The sequence below is a fragment of the Arachis stenosperma genome, chromosome 6 (assembly GCF_014773155.1).
Source record: "Arachis stenosperma cultivar V10309 chromosome 6, arast.V10309.gnm1.PFL2, whole genome shotgun sequence".
Classification (NCBI taxonomy): Eukaryota; Viridiplantae; Streptophyta; class Magnoliopsida; order Fabales; family Fabaceae; genus Arachis; species Arachis stenosperma.
Window position 1 is genome coordinate 137,553,771 of NC_080382.1, and position 19,849 is coordinate 137,573,619.

Consider the following 19,849-nt stretch of genomic DNA (forward strand, 5'->3'; position numbering starts at 1 on the left):
TTTAGTACAGGGCAAAGAGAATACTCACGATCACGAGACAAAGCATGGTTTCCAACTTTTTTTGTGTAGATTTTCCCTCCACTGGTTACAATTCGCTTTTTTTTTTTCACCCCAAAGAAACCAACACCAAGAAAATACACAACACAATATTTTCCCTTTAATTTTCTTGCTTCTAACAACACACTCGTTGAAACAACACTGAAGGAACATGAATCCTACCAATGAAGAACCCACCATTGACATTAATTACTCCGGAAGGCATGTGTCCTTTGCCGACGACGAATGCCGTCCGGCCGAAGAAGAGCGAATAACACAACACCATCCAAGCAATAACAATAACATTCCCCTGCTGCTGCAGCAATCATATGAAAGATCAAAATCCATGATGCATGACGAGCTTCAAAATTTTCGAATTAGCCTAAAGTGGTGTGCACTTGACCACTCTTCATGCGTTGGGAAACTCATCTCTTATGTGGTGTTCGTCTTCCTCGCCGTGGTTGTGCCTCTTCTAACCTCCGTTTTTGTCAGAGTCCCTGCGTCTTCCCCTGAAGATGATCCAATCTCATTCAACAAGCTTGTTCAGGTGCCGGAATCCACACTCGCCATCATTGCTTTCTTCACTCTCTCTTCTTTCTTCCGAAGGTATGTATGTAAATCTAAACAAATTATTCATTCTTCCTTCTTTACATGCATATGCAAATGGAGTTAGGGTAGTATGTATATACATTAGATTCAAACATTATTTTGCATATCAAATTATTTCACCCATGAAAATTTCATGTTCACTTTTATCCTATATAACAAACAAACCCTCTAAAAGTTGAAATTAGACTTTTTTTTTTATCTTTCAATAATTTAATAATCTTTTGCAATGCAGTGACTAATCTAGAAATATTATTATAGGGTTAATAATATATATAATATTAAAAAATTATGTAAAAATTATATAATGTAAGATGTATTATAAAAATATACCGATAGAAACTATATTTTGAAGTGTAAAAAATATGTGTGTACTTTTTACTAACGAAGTGGTCAATTTTTTGTATTATAAAATTTATCGATAATAGAATTTGTCAAATTTTTCAGTAATTTTTTTAATATAATTAAAAGACAATTTGTAAAAAATTTATCTTTTATTTTATTTCTAAGTCATTCTTCACAATATTTATAGCTAAAAAAGATCTTTTAATTATAACGATTGAAACAGAGATAATCTTAAAAAAAATTAAAACAAAAATAATTAATACTAAATGAGTAAAAAAAGGCGATCACAAGAAAAAAAAATCCACCAATTTGAAAGCACTTAATAAAAAACAACTCTTTTATACCGCAACCAACTAATATCAATATGTAACCAAGTTAAACTTATATAAAATATAAAATTTACATTAAAAATATATAAATTAATATATATGTTTGATATATCATTTTTAAGATATATACAACATTTTTAAAAATTATTAACCACTCTAATAATATTAGAGAGACAAAAAATAACTAAAATTTGTCTTGTTTAACATTTATTAATTGTCGCAACAATTAATAAATGCTAAATAATACAAATTATGCCTATTTTTGGCTAATTTTTTTTGTTACCAAATATTTCCTAACCATCCAAACTTTCTTTTAGATAGGGTTGTACATTGGTTAGTCCAAAAATCAAACCTATTTTTGGATTAACCGGTTAGAAAATTTAAAAACCAATTTTTAATCGATTATAAAAATAAAAACCAATTTTAAAAAATAATCAATTTTTTTAAAAAAATCGGTTTTTACATTGAAAAGATAGATTTTTCAAAAAAAGAAACATTAACAACCGGTTTTTAACCGGTTAAAAACCAATTTTTATAAAAAAATCAATTAACTAATTTAAATACAAGAGTGCATAAAATTTAGTTTTAGTTTTGGTTACTAGTTAAAAATCGATTTTTAAAATTTGGTTTTCGTTAACTACTTTTTAATAATATGAATATAATTTTTAAAATTATTTTATTAAATTTTTTTTGGTGACTAATTATTTTATTAAATTAGTTAACTAAAATGTGGTTTTAATTTTTTAACCAATTAACAATAATTTAATTATTTTATGTACACCATTAGAAACTATAACTATTAACTATTAACATAGGTACAAGTATTTTATATAAAAGAAATAATATTTGCACTATTTTTTTAGGACGGTTCTAGCATTGTAAAAGTATTTTCTGGTCTTTTAATTAAAAGACTAAAGTAGTTTTTAAAAATTTTATTAATTGTGAGACTGTTTTTTATTATATCTTTTAAAAAAGCCTCCAATTTAAGTCCATACTTTTATAAATATTTATATATTAATTGGATATAGAGAGAGAGAGAGTGAAAGAGAGAAAAACAACGATGGAAGCAATTTCATCATGATTAGGGGTGATAAGGGGTAGGGTAGGGTAGGGTTCGAAGTTAACTCTAATCTTACTCGCGGGTTGAGATTTTTATATAAATTTAACCCTATCCTACCCACAAGTTGAGAATATTCCAACCCTAACTCTACCGTTCTCAACTTGCGGGTATCCGATCCTATTCGCGGGTTACAAAAAAGATGCAAAATTATTATATAACTTTATGATAATTTAAAATAGAACTGTCTTTTATGTAAAAAAAAGTACTAAATTATCAATTAATAATCCTTTTTAGTGGCTAAAGATCTTTTATATTTAGTGAGAGATTTTTGGTTCAATGACTACTTAAAACATATTTTTATATAAATATATAGAGTACGGGTTGATCGAGTAGGGTTGAGACCCAACCCGCACCCTATTCTACCCACTGTAAATCAGGTTGACAACCCTACCTGATCAGATAGAATCGAATTGGATACTCGTAGGTAAGATACATATTGCCACCCCTAATCATGATCAACATCATCAGTGATATCCATACATCATCCCTTTCTCCTCAAGTTCTTTTCTCATTAGAAGGTTCAAAAATTTTTCTTACTCTACTTGCCCTACAAAACCAAACATAAGTTTTGACAACGACAAACAACAATTGAAATGAAGAATTGAGTTCAGTTTTAGAACATAGTTTAATAAAATTTTATGTCTATGTCCATCATTATTTTATCCTATTCTATCATATTCTTAATGTTTTATCCTATTTTATTTTCAGAAATAAATGTAGTCTAAACGATTAAGTTTAACTTTTTTTTCATCATTTACAATTTTTTTATACTTCTTTTTTACATACACTAGTGTTAAACCCGTGCGATGCACGAACTTATATTTTAATTTAACATGATAAATTAAAAATAATATTGAATATGTGTATTAGATATGTTATTTTATATTTATTTAAAATAAAATGCAAATAGAACAATTTGAAATCTATAATATTTTTGAACCATAGAAAAAGAAACCTGAAAAGATAAGAATATATATAACTGTATTAGTAGCATATCAATTGTGCACTAAACTTTATATAAAAAAACTAACAAAAGTTTATCGACAATATAATATTTTACTAATATCATTAGATAAAAAATTGCCATATGATGTTGTGCTCTATGTTACACATTTCATTTCAAGTATAAAAGTATAGTTATAGATAAATTAGTTAAATTTACGACAAATATTCGTACAAAAGTGTAAATCATAACATGTTATTAAAATGAAAATACTATTTTTCTTACCTAAATATTATTAAAAACTTTTTTGAACATGATATTTATTGTTGATGACTTTGGATTGCTATCTTAGCCTAGAATTAGAATGTTCAAGCAATTGCGACTCTTAACTCTTGGCAAAACAACCTAAAAAGTTGTCCATAGGTGAATACTAATTTTGGCAAGTAAATCCTACATGTGATAATAATTTACCACATAATAAAATACTTTGGTTTTTCAATATTTTTATCCTCTTATATAGTCCCGTCAGCTAATAATGCCCAAGTTGCATTGTAAATAGAATTTGGTTTGCTAATACTATTAGATATTAATAATATCACAAATAGTTTTCTCAATTGATGACCAAATAGCTGTAATGAATTTTCTATCGTCGTACAGTAGTTCCAAAGAATAAAAGCATCTTGAAAGTTAGGATATGTAATCCTATTAACTGTCCTAATAAACTCATATGTTGTGCAATCTTTCTGAACAGTTAACAAAATTCTTATATATTAGATATCACCTATACTCGGTGGAACATAGTTTAACCTCACAATAAAATACTCTCTCTTGCCATTTCCAAACTATATACATATATATTTTATATTTTAAAATTTAAAAATTAACAAATTCATAAAATTTCAAACACACTTTATAAATTATTTTTTATTAAAAAATAGTTACAATTTAAAAAATAATAATTAATTAATTATTTTATTTTATAAAGATAAAACGACGTAAAGTATTTTTTTTAAAGTATAACAATTTAAATACAAAATACTAAAATAAATAAATTTGAATAAATAAAATAAAATCTTGAAACAAATCCAAATAAATAAACTTACAATGAAGTTAATATTAAAATTCATAAATTTCGTTTTATTCATTTATTATGTGTAAGAGTTTATATTTAAAAAATAATAATTGATTATCCATTATCGACTTCTCTAACAAATTTATGAATAGAGACACAAGAGCCCTCTTTAGTGTTAAAATTTAAAAAATAATTGCCTAAGTAAAACAATTTAAAATTTAAAAAATAACAACCTAAATACACTCAAACTAAGATTTAAAAAGTAAGAACCTAAACAAATAATTTAAATTTTGAAAATAACAATCTAAGTAAATAATAATTTATAATTTATAACTATAAATCTAAAAATTTCTAGTAACGACACTTAAGTAAATAAACTTCCAAACTCAACGTATGAGTGTCACGCCAACAGATGAGCTCCCCATTTGTATTATTATAAAGATAAAGCCTTTTACATTCTCTTATTATCGAATGTTTTTAATACCAAAAGTAGATGGTATTGAAGGGAGATGTAGAAAAGAATGTTGTATATATCATTCCTCTCTATATAACGTTAGTGATGGTTATAATATCTAAAATTTAGTGCTTAATTTATTAAAAATACAAAATTAATATTTAATTTAAAATGATAAAAAAATTTAAATATTAGATATTTAGTTTAAAAAATAATTTTTATAAATTAGACACCAAAATTAGAGAAATAGGTCTTATAAAGTACCTCAAGTGTTACGATATATAAAAAATGGTAAGCTAACCACATCGAATTTGAATAAGAAAAATGTTAAAGAGCATTAAAATTTATTATTTTTAGCTATTATTTAATCATCAATTTAATTTTTTTAATATATTAATCCAACAACATATTTTATCTTTTTTTTAAGCATTACTAATGAAATTTGTGGATGCATGGAAACAGGAATGGGCTAAGGCAGCTTCTGTTCCTGGACATGTTAAGAGACGACAGCAGCTACGTACGAAGAGGTTACAGAGTGGAGCTGGACAAGTCCTTCAGATACTTGGCTTACATCATTCTTCCATCCTTCTTCCTTGAGTTGGCCCACAAGATCATCTTCTTCTCCGCCGTTAAGATCTCTGCTCCACACCTCAATCCAACGTTCCCCCTCAACTCCATCGCCTTTGTCTTGGTTCTGGTGTCATGGTTTTACAGAACACTGGTGTTCTTGGTGCTGTGTGTGCTCTTTAGACTCACCTGCGAGCTCCAGAGGCTGAGGTTTGAAGGGGTTCACAAGCTCTTTGAAGGATGCGGCTCCGATGCAAGTCTCATATTCGGGGAACATGTGAGGATCAGGAAGCAGTTGTGGCTCACAAGCCATAGATACAGGTTCTTCATCATTGGCTGCTTGGTCACCATCACTGTTAGCCAGTTGGGTGCTCTCTTGCTCGTTCTTGCTTCTAAATCTGACAAGACCTTCTTCAATTCTGGAGATCTTCTGGTAATAACCATTCTATTATTTATCTATTCATCAAAGATGGAGCTGAATTTCAATTTCTAACTTTTTATATATGTAGATATGTTCAGCAGTGCAGTTGAGTGGGTTCATGCTGTGCCTGGTGGGTGCTGCAAGAATCACACACAGAGCTCAAGGGATAGTGGCAATAGCCACGAGATGGCACTTGTTAGTAACCAATGCCTCTTGTGATTCCCAACACTGCAAACCCCAAATTCCTGATGGACTAGCCAGTGACAACAGTGATTCTGATTCCTCCGACATAAAGATATCAGTAATCCCACAACAACTCTCTATGTTCCAAACCAGACAATCTTTAGGTCAGCTTTTCTAATATTTTCATAAGATACATGATTTCATCTATAAATCTATACTTTCTCTACCTAACTTCATATAAAGATGTCTTCGTGAAAGTATTAGTTATAGTTTATAAAAGTTATCAGGTGTACCTAGGAACATCGGTGTTCCAGTTATTTTAACCGTTGATTTTAATTAATATATATTATATATATTTTTTATAATTTAGATCGACGGTTAAAACAACTGGAACACCGATGTTCCCGGTACACCTGATAACCTTCCTATATTATAAGAGAAACAATATTTAACTAAAATTATTATTTTTAGGATAAAATATTATTTTAATGTTCAATAATTAAAATAAATTCTAAGTTGGTATTTAACTTTTAAATATTTTATTTTAATCACAAAAAAAATTTATTTTTTTTTTAGTCTCAATAAATTTTAAACGTATTTAATATTATCCTTAATTAAATTTAACGCAAACAATTAGCATAATTTAATAGTGTTATACGGTCATCTAACGAAAGAATTATCTTGATTCACTGTTCAAATTGATTAATTTAAAATCCAGGATCAATTTTATAATAAAGTAAAACTGGAACACTAATTGATTGCTATTTCGCTCTATAATCTATGATGCTTATGTTAGTCCCATTATTTTTCTTTGCAGTGACATACTTGCAGCATAACAAAGGGGGAATAACGCTGTATGGGTTTACACTTGACAGAGGATTGCTCCATACTCTCTTTGCATTTGAGTTGTCTCTGGTGCTTTGGATTCTGAGTAGGGTGGTTGTGTTATCTTAAATAACCTCTTCATTTCTAGTTTAAAAGTAGTGATTTTTAGTTGGTTCTCTTGTAAATAAGAGATTAGTTACTCTTTATGACATAAAATGATTATTAAAAAAATTTAATTGTACTGTGTCATCATGATTAATATTAATTAAATTTTCAAAGTCATCATTTAAATTTATAATTTTTATCATTTTAGTTCTTCAAATACAAAATTTACTATACTAGTCTTCGAGATCTAGCGATAGACATCATATTAGTGTCTGAACTCTTTTTAACACTAAGTCAGCAAATAAAATACTGAGTTAAATCTAATTACCATATTATTAGACACAAAGTTAAATGATGTCGTTTTATTTTAACATTTAAACAAAAATAAAATAAAAAAGCAAAAAAAAGTTTATATGAAAAAGTTTTAAAGTATACAATACATACATACTCCCAATTTGAACGGTTTCAAAAATGATTTATCAAAATATATACACTATTTAAACTAAACAAATAAAAAGAGATATAGTTAAAAAGATATACAAAAAGTGTATCTCTAAGCATTTTGTGATAAACTTACCTCTTCTAACTGATGATTTTCAGTGGCTAAGAGAAGTGGGGTTGAATTTTAGCCATCTTTTTGCTTGATTACACTTGCTGGTCTTTGAGGAGACTTTTTTATTTTTGTCTCGTCTTTAGCCACGATACTTTTTTTTTTGTCTCGTCACTTGACACGAGATATTTTTAGTTTTCTCTCCTGTGCAATAGAAACAAAAATGGAGTAGAAGAGAGAGAAAATTACACCCAGATATATCCTGGTTTAGCTGCTAAATTCAGTGCAGCCTACATCCAGTCTCCATCACAATAATGATGGAATTTCACTATAATCTTCTTGATTACAGACTGTAAAGTGCTAACCCAACTTATAAGGGGATTCCCACAGAATCATGAAACACAACAAAGATGTACAAAGGAACTCTAAGGACATCTATGGCTTTTTCTTTTAATTTTGCACTATTTGCCTTTTTCCGCTCTATGGCCTTTTCTTACAAACCTCACTGTTTATCTTTTTCCAAGAGACTCAAGACATGACAAATTAAATAGAAAAATACAAAACAGAATACATTGAAGAAGAAGAAAATCTGTAAGCTTAGGTAGTTATGAGAATTTTGTGCCTTGCACTCTCACTACTTACTTCTAACTCCTTGAATCAAACCGTGACTGTTCACCATTTTTATAGAAGGGAGAAGCCTCCACAGTTGAAACAAAACCAAGCTTAACTTCTTTTCCTTCACACATAACCGGTTCGGCCAAAGAGAGAGAAGAGGTAACTCATGCAAAACCCAACATGCAAATACCTCTAGTTCTTCCTTGGTCATCACTCTTTATCAATCCGAGCGCTCCATCCTTGGCTTGTTCTCCAAGATAAAATTTTGTCCCTTGATGCTTCATGATGATGATGATGATGGCTTCATCTGCTCCAATCTCTGCCTCTTCCATCACGTAGCCACCTTAGCTACCTTCTGTGGTGGTTGAGCAGAATCAAAGACAAGCCAACTCTCTAAAGATCTTCTCCTTGCTGGCCAAAATCTTTTCTTCTATTTTTTGTATGGAGGAGCCAAGATCTCATCACAAAATCTTTCTACAAGTGATAAGAATTTCAGCCACAGCATACTTTATGTTTTCTTTTTCTTGCCATCATTGAGATGGTCTTGTAGCTTGCCTTCCCTTCTTTTTGATAGCTCAAAGTCTCCATAATTTGCTGTGTAAGGACCGAAGAAGAGAAGAAAAGAGATGAGAGAGAAGAAAGTATGAAAAGAAAAGCAATCAAGTACATTTGAATAAATTAATTAAAGTAAGTTGCTTTTACTTCCCTTAGGTGGAGTAGCGTGTAGCATTGATAATCACCATCAAATCAGTTTGACAATTTCTCTCTCATAGTTCTCATGCAATAAATGATAATTGAATGAATTTTGAAATCCATCTCATGGTAAGAGTTGAGATCCGTTGGAAGGCATAGGCAAATATCAGCATTTGCTTTCCTGATGAATTATTTCGGATCATGCATAGGAGTGTATGGCAAAATATGTTTAACTTGGGCTTGTAACAAATAATGGATCAATTTGGCCAAAAAACAAGAATAATAATTCAGCCACAAAAAAAAACTTTTTGCATCAATGCTGAATGAATTCACACTTTGGGCTTGCATCATATCATTTAATTTTCGACCCAATAGTAAACCTGTATAGAGTTGAAAAGGTATGAAATGCATCATTTTTATGAGCAAGAAAAAGTACCCAACCAAATCTAGAGTAATCATCTACCACTATCAAACCATAGTATTTATCTCCTAGACTTTGAGTTCTTGTTGGACCAAAAAGATCAATGTGTAACATCTCTAATGTCCTTTTGGTTGAAATTCCATCTTTTGGTTTAAAAGAAGATTTAACTTGTTTGCCTAGTTGACAAGCATCACAAGTAAGATCCTTATCAAATTTGATTTTAGGAATTCCTCTAACCAGATTTTTCTTTACTAGCTTAGAAATTTGGTACATACTAGCATGACCCAGCTTTCTATGCCATAGCCATTTTTCAGATTCAAGAGAAGTAAAATATGTTACATTTTGTTCTTTCAAGTCCTCAAGAGTTAATCCATACACATTGTTGCATCTTTTAGCTTCAAAAAGAATATCCCCAATTTTTTCACAAACGACCAAACACACAAACTTTCTAAAAATAATTTCAAATCCTAAATCACACAATTGGCTTACACTAAGTAAATTATGTTTCAAATCATTTACAAGAAGAACATCATTTATACAAGATGAAAAGCTTTTACCAACTTTTCCAACGGCCACTATCTTTCCTTTACCATCATCACCGAAGGTGACAAGTCCTCCATCATATTCATCAAACTTTATGAAGAAGGTTGTCTTTCTGGTCATGTGCCTAGAGCATCCGCTATCCATGTACCACATATTTTCCTTCCGTTTGGATGCTAGGCATACCTACAAAATAAGCTCAAGTGACCTTAGGTATCCAAATTTTCTTGGATCCTTTCACGTTAAACCATCTCCTATGACCCAAACCGTTGTAATAAAAAACAACTTTGTAAACTTTATCACCAATCATTCTTTCACCAAAAAAACATTGAATGGGAAAGTGTCCATTTCGGTTGCATAGTCTACAAAACCTTGGAGTTGCTGTTTTGTTAAAGTAGGGGGATCTTGAAACCTTGTGTCATTAGAAGAAGAGGCTCTATTTTTAAAGGAAGGTTTCTCATCAGATTTATAAAACCCCAAACCAGCTTTATCAAAGAGTGGTTTTTGACTAGCCAATATTTGATTTAAGTTTTCAGAACTTTGAGTGAACTTGGCTAAGTCATTTTCAAGGCTTCTAATCCTTTTTAGCAACTCTTCATTTTCCTTGAAACAGTTTACATATGCAACTATCGAATGATCACTTTCACAACTTCTAAGTTGAGCTTTCAACTACTTATTTTCTTCCACAAGATCACAAGCAGTTTTGGCCTCCCTTAGCTTTTCTTTGAGAAAACTATATTCTGCTTTAAGAATGATAATTTGTTGTTCAAGATCTTGATTATCAAGCAGAAAATATCTTATTTTTTCAAAAATGTGATCTATCATAAGATAAAGGTCTTCAGTGTCAGGGTTATGAAAGACTACCTGATCTATATGATCTGCCATGAGAAAGGGCTGTGACTTGGTTTCGGATTCTTTATCACTTTCTGAGTCATTTTCCAAGTCTTCCCATGATGCCATCAGACCCTTCTTCTTTCCCCTTTTTTGCTTTTCCTCCTTCTTTAACTTGGGACAATTATATTTGAAATGCCTAATTTCCTTGCAGTTGTAACAAGTTACTTTACTAAGGTCTTTCTTTATTTTCCTTAAGCTGCTGCCTTTGCCTTTGAACTTCACCATTTTCCTGAATTTTTTGGCAAATAACACAAATTTATTTTCAGAGGAATTATCACTGGATTCACCATCCAGGGGGTTAGTTACAGAAGAAAAAGCAATTCCTTTCTTTTTTGACTCTTTTTTCAAATAGGTGTTTTCAAAAGCAAGAAGATTTTCTCTCAAATCATCAAATGTCATGGAATCAAGACTACTACTCTCAGAAATAATTAAAGCTTTTGTCTCCCACTCTTTAGTGAGACATCTTAACACTCTTCTCACAAGCACAGAATCAGAATGTGTTATTCCCATAGCATCCAAGACAACAATGATGGTGTTGAACCGTTTGAACAGTTCATCAAAAAATTCTCCTTCCTTCATTGCAAACATTTCGTACTCTCTGTTTAACATGTCTATCCGAGTCTTCTTCACAATGGTGGTTCCTTCATGAGTGATTTGCAATTTGTCCCAGATTTCCTTTGCTGTTGTGCATCGTGATACCCGTCGGTATTCCTCGAAGCTGATAGCACAGTTGAGTAGATTTACAGCCTTAGCGTTTAGCTCAACCTTCTTTCTATCTTCCTTGGTCCAGCTAGCTTCTGGTTTAAGTGTGACTACTCCTTCAACACTTGTGTTGGTTGGAAATTGAGGACCTTCTAGAATGATCTTCCAAAGCATGTAGTCTACTGCTTGCACAAAGATTTTCATTCTCTCCTTTCAATAGGTATAGTTTTTTCCATTGAAAAGAGGTGGTCTATTACTTGACTGTCCTTCTGTAAGGTTGTAGGACACCAGATTTGAGCCACTACTTTCTGCCATGTCGATCTTTTCTCCAAGCTGCGAAGCTTGATCCCTTTGAGACCAAACTCTAATACCAATTGATGGTTTTCAGTGGCTAAGAGAAGTGATAGTTGAATCTTAGCCACCTTTTTGCTTGATTACACTTGCTGGTCTTTGAGGAGATTTTTTTATTTTTGTCTCGTCCCTAGCCACGAGACTTTTCTTTTTGTCTCGTCACTTGACACGAGATATTTTTAGTTTTATCTCCTGTGCAGTAGAAATAGAAATGGAGTAGAAGAGAGAGAAAATTACACCCAGATATATCCTGGTTCAGCTGCTAAGTGCAGTGCAGCCTACATCCAGTCTCCATCACAACAATGATGGAATTTCACTATAATCTTCTTGATTACAGACTGTAAAGTGCTAACCCAACTTACAAGGGGATTCCCACAGAATCATGAAACACAACAAAGATGTACAAAAGAATTCTAAGGACATCTATGACTTTTTCTTTTAATTTTGCACTCTCTGCCTTTTTCCGCTCTATGGCTTTTTCTTACAAACCTCGCTGTTTGTCTTTTTTCAAGAGACTTAAGACATGACAAAATTAAACAGAAAAATACAAAACAAAATATATTGAAAGAGAATAAAATCTATAAGCTTAGGTAGCTATGAGAATTCTATGCCTTGCACTCTCACTGCTTACTTCTAACTCCTTGAATCAAACAGTGACTGTTCACCCTTTTTATAGAAGGGGGAAGCCTCCACAGTTGAAACAAAACCAAGCTTAACTTCTTTTCCTTCACACATAACCGGTTCGGCCAAAGAGAGAGAAGAGGTAACTCATGCAAAATCTAACATGCAAATACCTCTAGTTCTTCCTTGGTCATCACTCTTCATCAATCCGAGTGCTCCATCCTTGGCTTGTTCTTCAAGATGAAATTCTGTCCCTTGATGCTTCATGATGATGATGATGATGGCTTCATCTGCTCCAATCTCTGCCTCTTCCATCACGTAGCCACCCTAGCTACCTTCTGTGGTGGTTGAGTAGAATTAGAGATAAGTCAACTCTCCAAAGATCTTCTCTTTGCTGGCCGAAATCTTTTCTTCCATTTTTGGTATGGATGAGCCAAGATCTCATCACAAAATCTTTCCACAAGTGATAAGAATCTCAGCCACAACATACTTTATGTTTTTTTTTTCTTGCCATCATTGAGATGGTCTTGTAGCTTGCCTTCCCTTCTTTTTGATAGCTCAAAGTCTCCATGGTTAAGGACCAAAGAAGAGAAGGAAAGAGATGAGAGAAAAGAAAGTATGAAGAAAAGCAATCAAGTGTGTTTGAATAAATTAATTAAAGTGAGTTGCTTTTACTTCCCTTAGGTGGAGTAGCGTGTAGCATTGATAATTACCATCAAATCAGTTTGACAATTTCTCTCTCATAGTTCCCATGCAATAAATGATAATTGAATGAATTTAAAATCCATCTCATGGTAAGAGTTGAGATCCGTTGGAAGGCATAGGAAAATATCAACACTTACTTTCCTGATGAATTATTTTTGGATCATGCATAGGAGTGTATGACAAAATATGTTTAACTTGGGCTTGTAACAAATAATGGATCAATTTGGCCCAAAAACAAGAATAATAATTCAGCCACAAAAAAAACTTTTTGCATCAATGCTGAATGAATTCACACTTTGGGCTTGCATCATATCATTTAATTTTTGGCCCAATAGTAAACATGCATCACAAATTATTAATTAACACATGCACTACAAGAAAATGAAATATTTGTAACAAAAAATTTGTATCAAATTTAAAATTGTTACAAATTATAGTTTTTTGTAACAATAATTAGTTATTGTTACAAAATAAGAATATTTTGTAATAATAAAAAAATTTGTTACAAAATATTTCAATATTTTCTAACAACTTGATTTCTTTTGTTACAAATTATGTTGGCTTTCGTATCGAATTGTTGTTTTGTTACAAAATGTTATAATGTTTTGTAACAAAAGAATATATTATTGCAAAAATTCAAAATATTTTGTAACAAAATATCTATTTGTTTCAAAAGTTCTAAATATTTTGTAACAAAAAATTAATTTGTCACAAAATACAATATTTTTGTAACAAGTTATTTATTTGTCACAAAATTCAAAGATTTTTTGTAACTAATAATAAATTTTATTTCAACATACTAAATGTAAGACTTTGAATTTTTAATAATTAACATAATAAGTTATTTATGATTTATTATATTTATTTAATATTTTATATCCAAAAATTTATTTTACTAAAAATATTTAAGACAAATTAATGATAGTTTGAGTTTAAAATTATTTTAAAAATTAAATAATAAATTATTTATTATTTATTATATTTATTCAAAATAAATTTTTAGAAATTTATATATTAAATGGAATATTTTTTTATTTATAATTTAAAACAATAATAAAATAATATTTTAAGAATTACTCTAATTCTTAAAATTAAAATATTTATTTAAAAATAATTTAAAAATTTATAATTAAATAATATCTTTATATAACTATTATTAAATTAAAATTAATTTTCAGTTATTATACTATTTTTATTTTTATTAAAAATATTTAAGTTACTCAATCCTCTAATCTTATCTTTTTTTTAAGACTCAGAATTTTTGGAAAATATTATTATAAGTTAATTTCAATTTATTAATTTATTAAAGATTTTATTTTTAAAAATTATTGTATTAAAAATAATTAAATTAAATTTTGATAATTAAATTAAAAATTTTACTTAATCTTATAATATTGAATAATTTTCTATATTTAAACGATAAAACTTAATAGTTGTAAGAGAATAAGAATTTTATATGATTCGAGTTAAATAATTAATATTTTATAATTTAATACTCATATTTTGGAAAACAAAGAGAATTAATCATATTATGTCTATTTTTTTTTGAATTAGAATATTTATTAAAAAATAATTTATATATTAATGAACAAATAATACTTTTTTTAAAGATAATTTTATTAGATTAAACTTAATTTTTGATACCATTTTATATTCTAATTATATTGTCAATTGTCCTCAAAATAAAATCTAATTTGCTAAATACTTCCTAAGACTCTAACCCTAATTTTCCTCTTCCCTTCAGCCGCCCCACCCCTTCCAACTTTTTCTTCCTTCCAAAATCACACAAACACAGCACATAGCAGCAGAAAAAAGATAAAAAAGAAAGAAATCAATAGAAAGAAAGAAAGAAAGAAAGAAAACGTTGAGGGAGAGAGGGAGAAACGGAGTTAGAGAAGAGAAGAGAGGAGAGGGGGACGGCCAGCTGGTGGGTCGAGCTGCTCGTCGCCATCGTTGCTAGCACCGACGCGGATGAGGGAGCCAGAGGAGAAGAAGCACAACGCCGTAGATGAAGCTCGCCGCCGCTGCACCACGCCTCCCGAACCACTGCTGCGTTGCCTCTGTCGTTATCTTCGCGGGTTCCGGTCGCCATCGTCGTCTCTTCCGTGAAGTCCATCGCCGCCGTCCTTCTCGCTATGAAGCCAGCACCGCCATCGTCATCATCACGGGCTGCTGCTGCGCGTGACGCCGCCGCCGCCTCTGAGTCCGTCGCCGTCAAGCAGAGCCACGAGCAGAGACAGGATCCCCAAGTGAGAGATAGAGAACCTGGGAGGGCCGCGACAAGTCCAGCCGCTGCGACCAGTCACCGGTGTCGTCTTTGTCTGAACCACCGCCAGATCCGCTACTGCCGAAGCTTCTGGCTGCGCCTTTGCCGTCGGTGGAGCTTGCCGTTACTGAGATCATTGTTGCTGTTGCTCCAAGAGTATAGTTGTTTCTACTAGGAATTAAAAACAAACAAATAGTTTGTTGCGATTAATTACCGACTTTCGGCTGATTGAGGTAGGGGATTTTATTTTGAAATTAACTGTTTTAATTTATGAATGCCATGGAAGTCTAGGGTTTAATTTTTTAGAACTTCTGATTAGGGATATTGTTTTTGATTATCAGAACTTGAATATTAGGGCTGTTGATTATTGTTTTGTGTTGTTCTTTGTTGCCGGCATGAGACTTTATGCAGAGTCTAAAAAAGTATGTAATTTCCGTCATCTAACTTGCTTCATGATCGTTGCGTTTGTTTTTGGAATTCACTTTAAGAGGTTTATGAATTATAAAATTGTTTGAAACTCATGAATGTATATTAACATGAACTTTCATATTCATTCAAATAAAGTGAATACTAATCTGATGGATGGAATGATATATTGATTTATTATATATATGGAATTAAAATTGATGAGATGCTGTTAAATACTAATCTTTAAAGCCATCTGCATCCAAGTGATGTAGCTGAAGTGATAGCAAGAAGAAGATACATGTAAAACAAAATGTGAATATTCCTGTAAAGAGATTTTCAAAGAAAAAATACTATGAAGTGATAGTTTCTCTTATTATAAGGTAAATGTGCATCACTAATTCATCAGACTTAGTACTTATTAGTAATGGAGGATTAGTTCATAATCTGAGTCATTCAAAAATCTTTTTACTAATGCAGTAGACAATAATTCATTCAATCTTATTGTTGTTTGTGATTATTTATGGTAAATGTGCTGTTGTCCTGTTATTCTTTGTGTTTTTGTGGCTTAATTGTGATTAGATTGTGACTGTCTTGATCAAATTATTGAGGATTGTTGCCTCTAGATTTGATTGCTCTAATTGAATATCTATAGTTTTTGTTTTCATGATTTGTTGGTTTGTTTGTGAGATTATTTAAAATTTGGAATGCTTTGGCTGGGTTGATATTGTTGCTGATTTTGAACTTGGACTTTGGCTTTGTTGTTGCATTTTCATTTGAATTTTTGGATATTGTTGCTCTACGACTTCAATTTTCATTTCACACGGCCTTCCACTAAACCAAGTTTTTAACATAGATTTTGGATCTTTACCGAAAACCTCCCTAGAAATATGAGATTTCACACTTAGTTGCTTCCTTCTCTTGAATTTACTGCTAAGAGATTAACTTGCTATCATTTCAGAATATTGTCAAGCATGGGTTTAGAAGGTGAGCTTTTATTCATGAGATTTTATCACAAAGGGAAAGTTATCATATTGTTAAGAGCTATTATTCAACTGATGTACACTTTTATTAGATGGTTCTTATTCATGAGCTTTTATTTAATTCTCTAATTATCTATGACATAGGATCTATTAATTATTCAATAATTAGTTTCCTAGTTTGAGTATTTAAGTATTAGATTTTGATATCATTATGAATAAAATTATATGTTTTGTTTTTGAATATCACTTGTGGCAATGGCTTTTCAGCTTTTCGAGGCAAAAGAAAATGTTACATGATCATCACTCATTTGAACATCATTCAGTGTTGTGTAAATATCAGATTAACAACAATTTTATACTAACTATCTTTTTATTATCACATTCAATTATCTTATAATAGAAGGTATTTCACTGTTACCCTCTTTAATTTGTATATGGATCTATTTATCATATTTTACTTGTGTCATGGTTGAAAAATGACAAATGTCCTATTATTTGGTTTGATAAATTTGGTTGGGTATGGCTGAGACATAAGTTGTGAATTGGTTGTGTTTGTTGGAACCGTGGACGGTAGAAATATCCAAGTTTTAAGGAAGGTTCTGCCGAAATTTTTCTAAATATTTTGGATAAAACTTAGTAAAAAAATTATAATTAGTGTTATATCTTGTTTTTAACTTTTTTGTTTCGATATTTCTTATTTACAGGAGTGCTGAAATGGTGACCATATGCTACCTTAAGGGCTCAAGAATGTTTTGATGCATAGAGACACTAATCTATGTTAGAACTTTTATGTTAGAACTTTTATGTTTTGGTTGAACTAATCAATGTACTCACTAGGTAATGTTATTTTGTTTCAAGACAATTTTAGCTAAAAGGATCTTGTTTGACTTATGTATGTTTTTGCATATTATATACATATAAACTTGCTTATTAAAATCGTTAATATACTAGTTAATTTAAAAAATAATTTAGTAAATTATGCATGTAATTTGTAATTAAAAAAAAGTTGTTACAAGAAAAAAATGTTACAAAATCATGTTACATTTTGTAACAAAATTTTTTGATAGGAAAAAAATTGACTGTCACGAAAAATACCTTCAAGATCAAAATTTGTTACCACTTTTGTAACGGCTTTTGGTTTTTTGTATCAGAAAAAATTGTTACAAAATATGGTATTGAATTGTAACAGTTCTATTTTTCGTTACAAAAACTTTTTGTAACGGGACTTACTGTAATAGACCTTTTTTGTTACAAAAAACTTTTGTTTCAAAATTTCGACGTTTTGTAACAATATTTTTTGTTACAAATATGCCTTTTTTCTTGTAGTGATGTTACATGAAAATCATAATTAATAATTTTGTAATCAATTATTTCAATAATGTTTGTTTATTATCAAAATAAATGTGAGTTTTCCAAACTCATCACTAACAATTTAAATTGAAATTTTGTACAAATTTTTTTTATTTATCTTATATTAAATTTTATATTGAGATCTAACAAAAATCGAATTTTAAATTTTGTGATCAAATAAATTTTTATATCATATTATGAAGCTATTTTTTTTATAAGTTTAATAAATTAAAAGAGACACATAAATAATTATATTTTTAATACGTTTAAAATATTAAAAATATATCATGAACTTAATAAAATGACGGATACTAAAATTATTTTCTTCTATATATTCATATAAATTTTAACCAGACAAACATCTAATATAATTACTATATGCTATGTGTATTAAACAAAATAATTGGAAATGAGGTCCAAAATATTGAAGATAATATTCATCAGAAAAAGCCGGCCTAGCTAACTCATATTTTCCATGTAGGACTTTGTCAATGTCACCCTTTAAACCATTAAACCTTAATTCACTATGCATGCTTCTTTTGAATATCATTCTCTTTTTCGTCCTCATCATTACAAAGAATGGAATGAATATTTAAGTAATAAAAAAATAAATATTAAAATATATAATTATTTTTAATTTATATGTATAATAAATAACAATGTAATAATAATAATTTTAGAAATACCATATTAAAAATCATTTTGTAGAGGAACATATATATCAAATTATATATAGACAAAAAATGACAATATAAATAGAGTCAAAAAATTATAACACTGACATCAACATTAACTTTAATTTTAATATTGGAAGGGACCTACAACTATAAGGTCTTATACGCTAAAAGTTTGTCATCATAATTGTAACTTTATTTTGTCTACAGTTATTTTTTATTTAATTATTATATTATAATATATTTAAGGGACTATTCAGTTAGCACAATTTTTAGTTCAAAAATCCACACGAATACACAAATTTAACAATTTGTAGAGTTTATTACTTGTAAATATTTCATAATCAATAAGTCTTTCAAATATTAACCTATTTATTTTATTATTCAGTTTGATAAATAGAAATAATTTCTTAAAAACAATTAACCAAGATGTACTATAAAAATAATTATTTTTAGTGGTCATCTATTTTGTTTTTAGCGACAATACAAATAGCTGCTAATACATTTACTGACAATTAGACATTAGTCGTTTTATACTTTATCATTAAAAGATTTTAGCGGCAATTATAATATTTACCAGTAAAAACCTTTCAAATATTAACCTATTTATTTTATTATTCAATTTAATAAATATAAATAATCTCTTAAAAAGAATTAACCAAAATGCATGAAGAAGCAAATAATAGAGATACCAAATCAAGATTATGTCAATACAAATCTTTAAAATAGAATAATAAAAAATCGAACAACCAAGATCTAATGATCTGGTGGTATGACCGAAAAAACTCACGACATACATCATATAACTCATTAAGATTTAACGATAATATGTTATGAAAATAATTTTCTAAGCATAAAATAGAAGTATTACAAATCTCATATTTATTAAAAATAAAATCTCTATATAATAATATTATCATAAGATAATTTTCATATTTTAAACTAATTTTTTGAGTCACTAATACAAGAAAAAACGTATTTTTTATGTAAAAAATTGACGGTTATATTTTCTGTTGATATTTCTCGACAACTTGTTGTCAATATTTAAAAAAAAATAATTAAAAATAAAATAA

At 29.6% G+C, this 19,849-nt stretch overlaps 1 protein-coding gene across 1 annotated transcript; it reads left to right on the plus strand.

Moving 5' to 3' along the window:
* Positions 1-138: 138 nt before the first annotated feature.
* On the plus strand, positions 139-7,113 carry LOC130932716 (uncharacterized). Its single transcript, XM_057862124.1, has 4 exons — positions 139-642; positions 5,368-5,905; positions 5,982-6,240; positions 6,894-7,113. Exons 1-4 carry the CDS (start codon positions 209-211, stop codon positions 7,028-7,030), a joined length of 1,368 nt encoding a protein of 455 aa, XP_057718107.1. The 5' UTR covers positions 139-208; the 3' UTR covers positions 7,031-7,113.
* Positions 7,114-19,849: the final 12,736 nt, after the last annotated feature.

Excerpts from the sequence above, each read along its gene's own strand:
- LOC130932716 (XM_057862124.1), top strand. The coding sequence starts at position 209 with ATGAATCCTACCAATGAAGAACCCACCATTGACATTAATTACTCCGGA. Across the intron at positions 5,906-5,981 it reads TCAATTCTGGAGATCTTCTG|ATATGTTCAGCAGTGCAGTT; the intron begins GTAATAACCATT and ends TTATATATGTAG. Across the intron at positions 6,241-6,893 it reads CCAAACCAGACAATCTTTAG|TGACATACTTGCAGCATAAC; the intron begins GTCAGCTTTTCT and ends TTTTCTTTGCAG.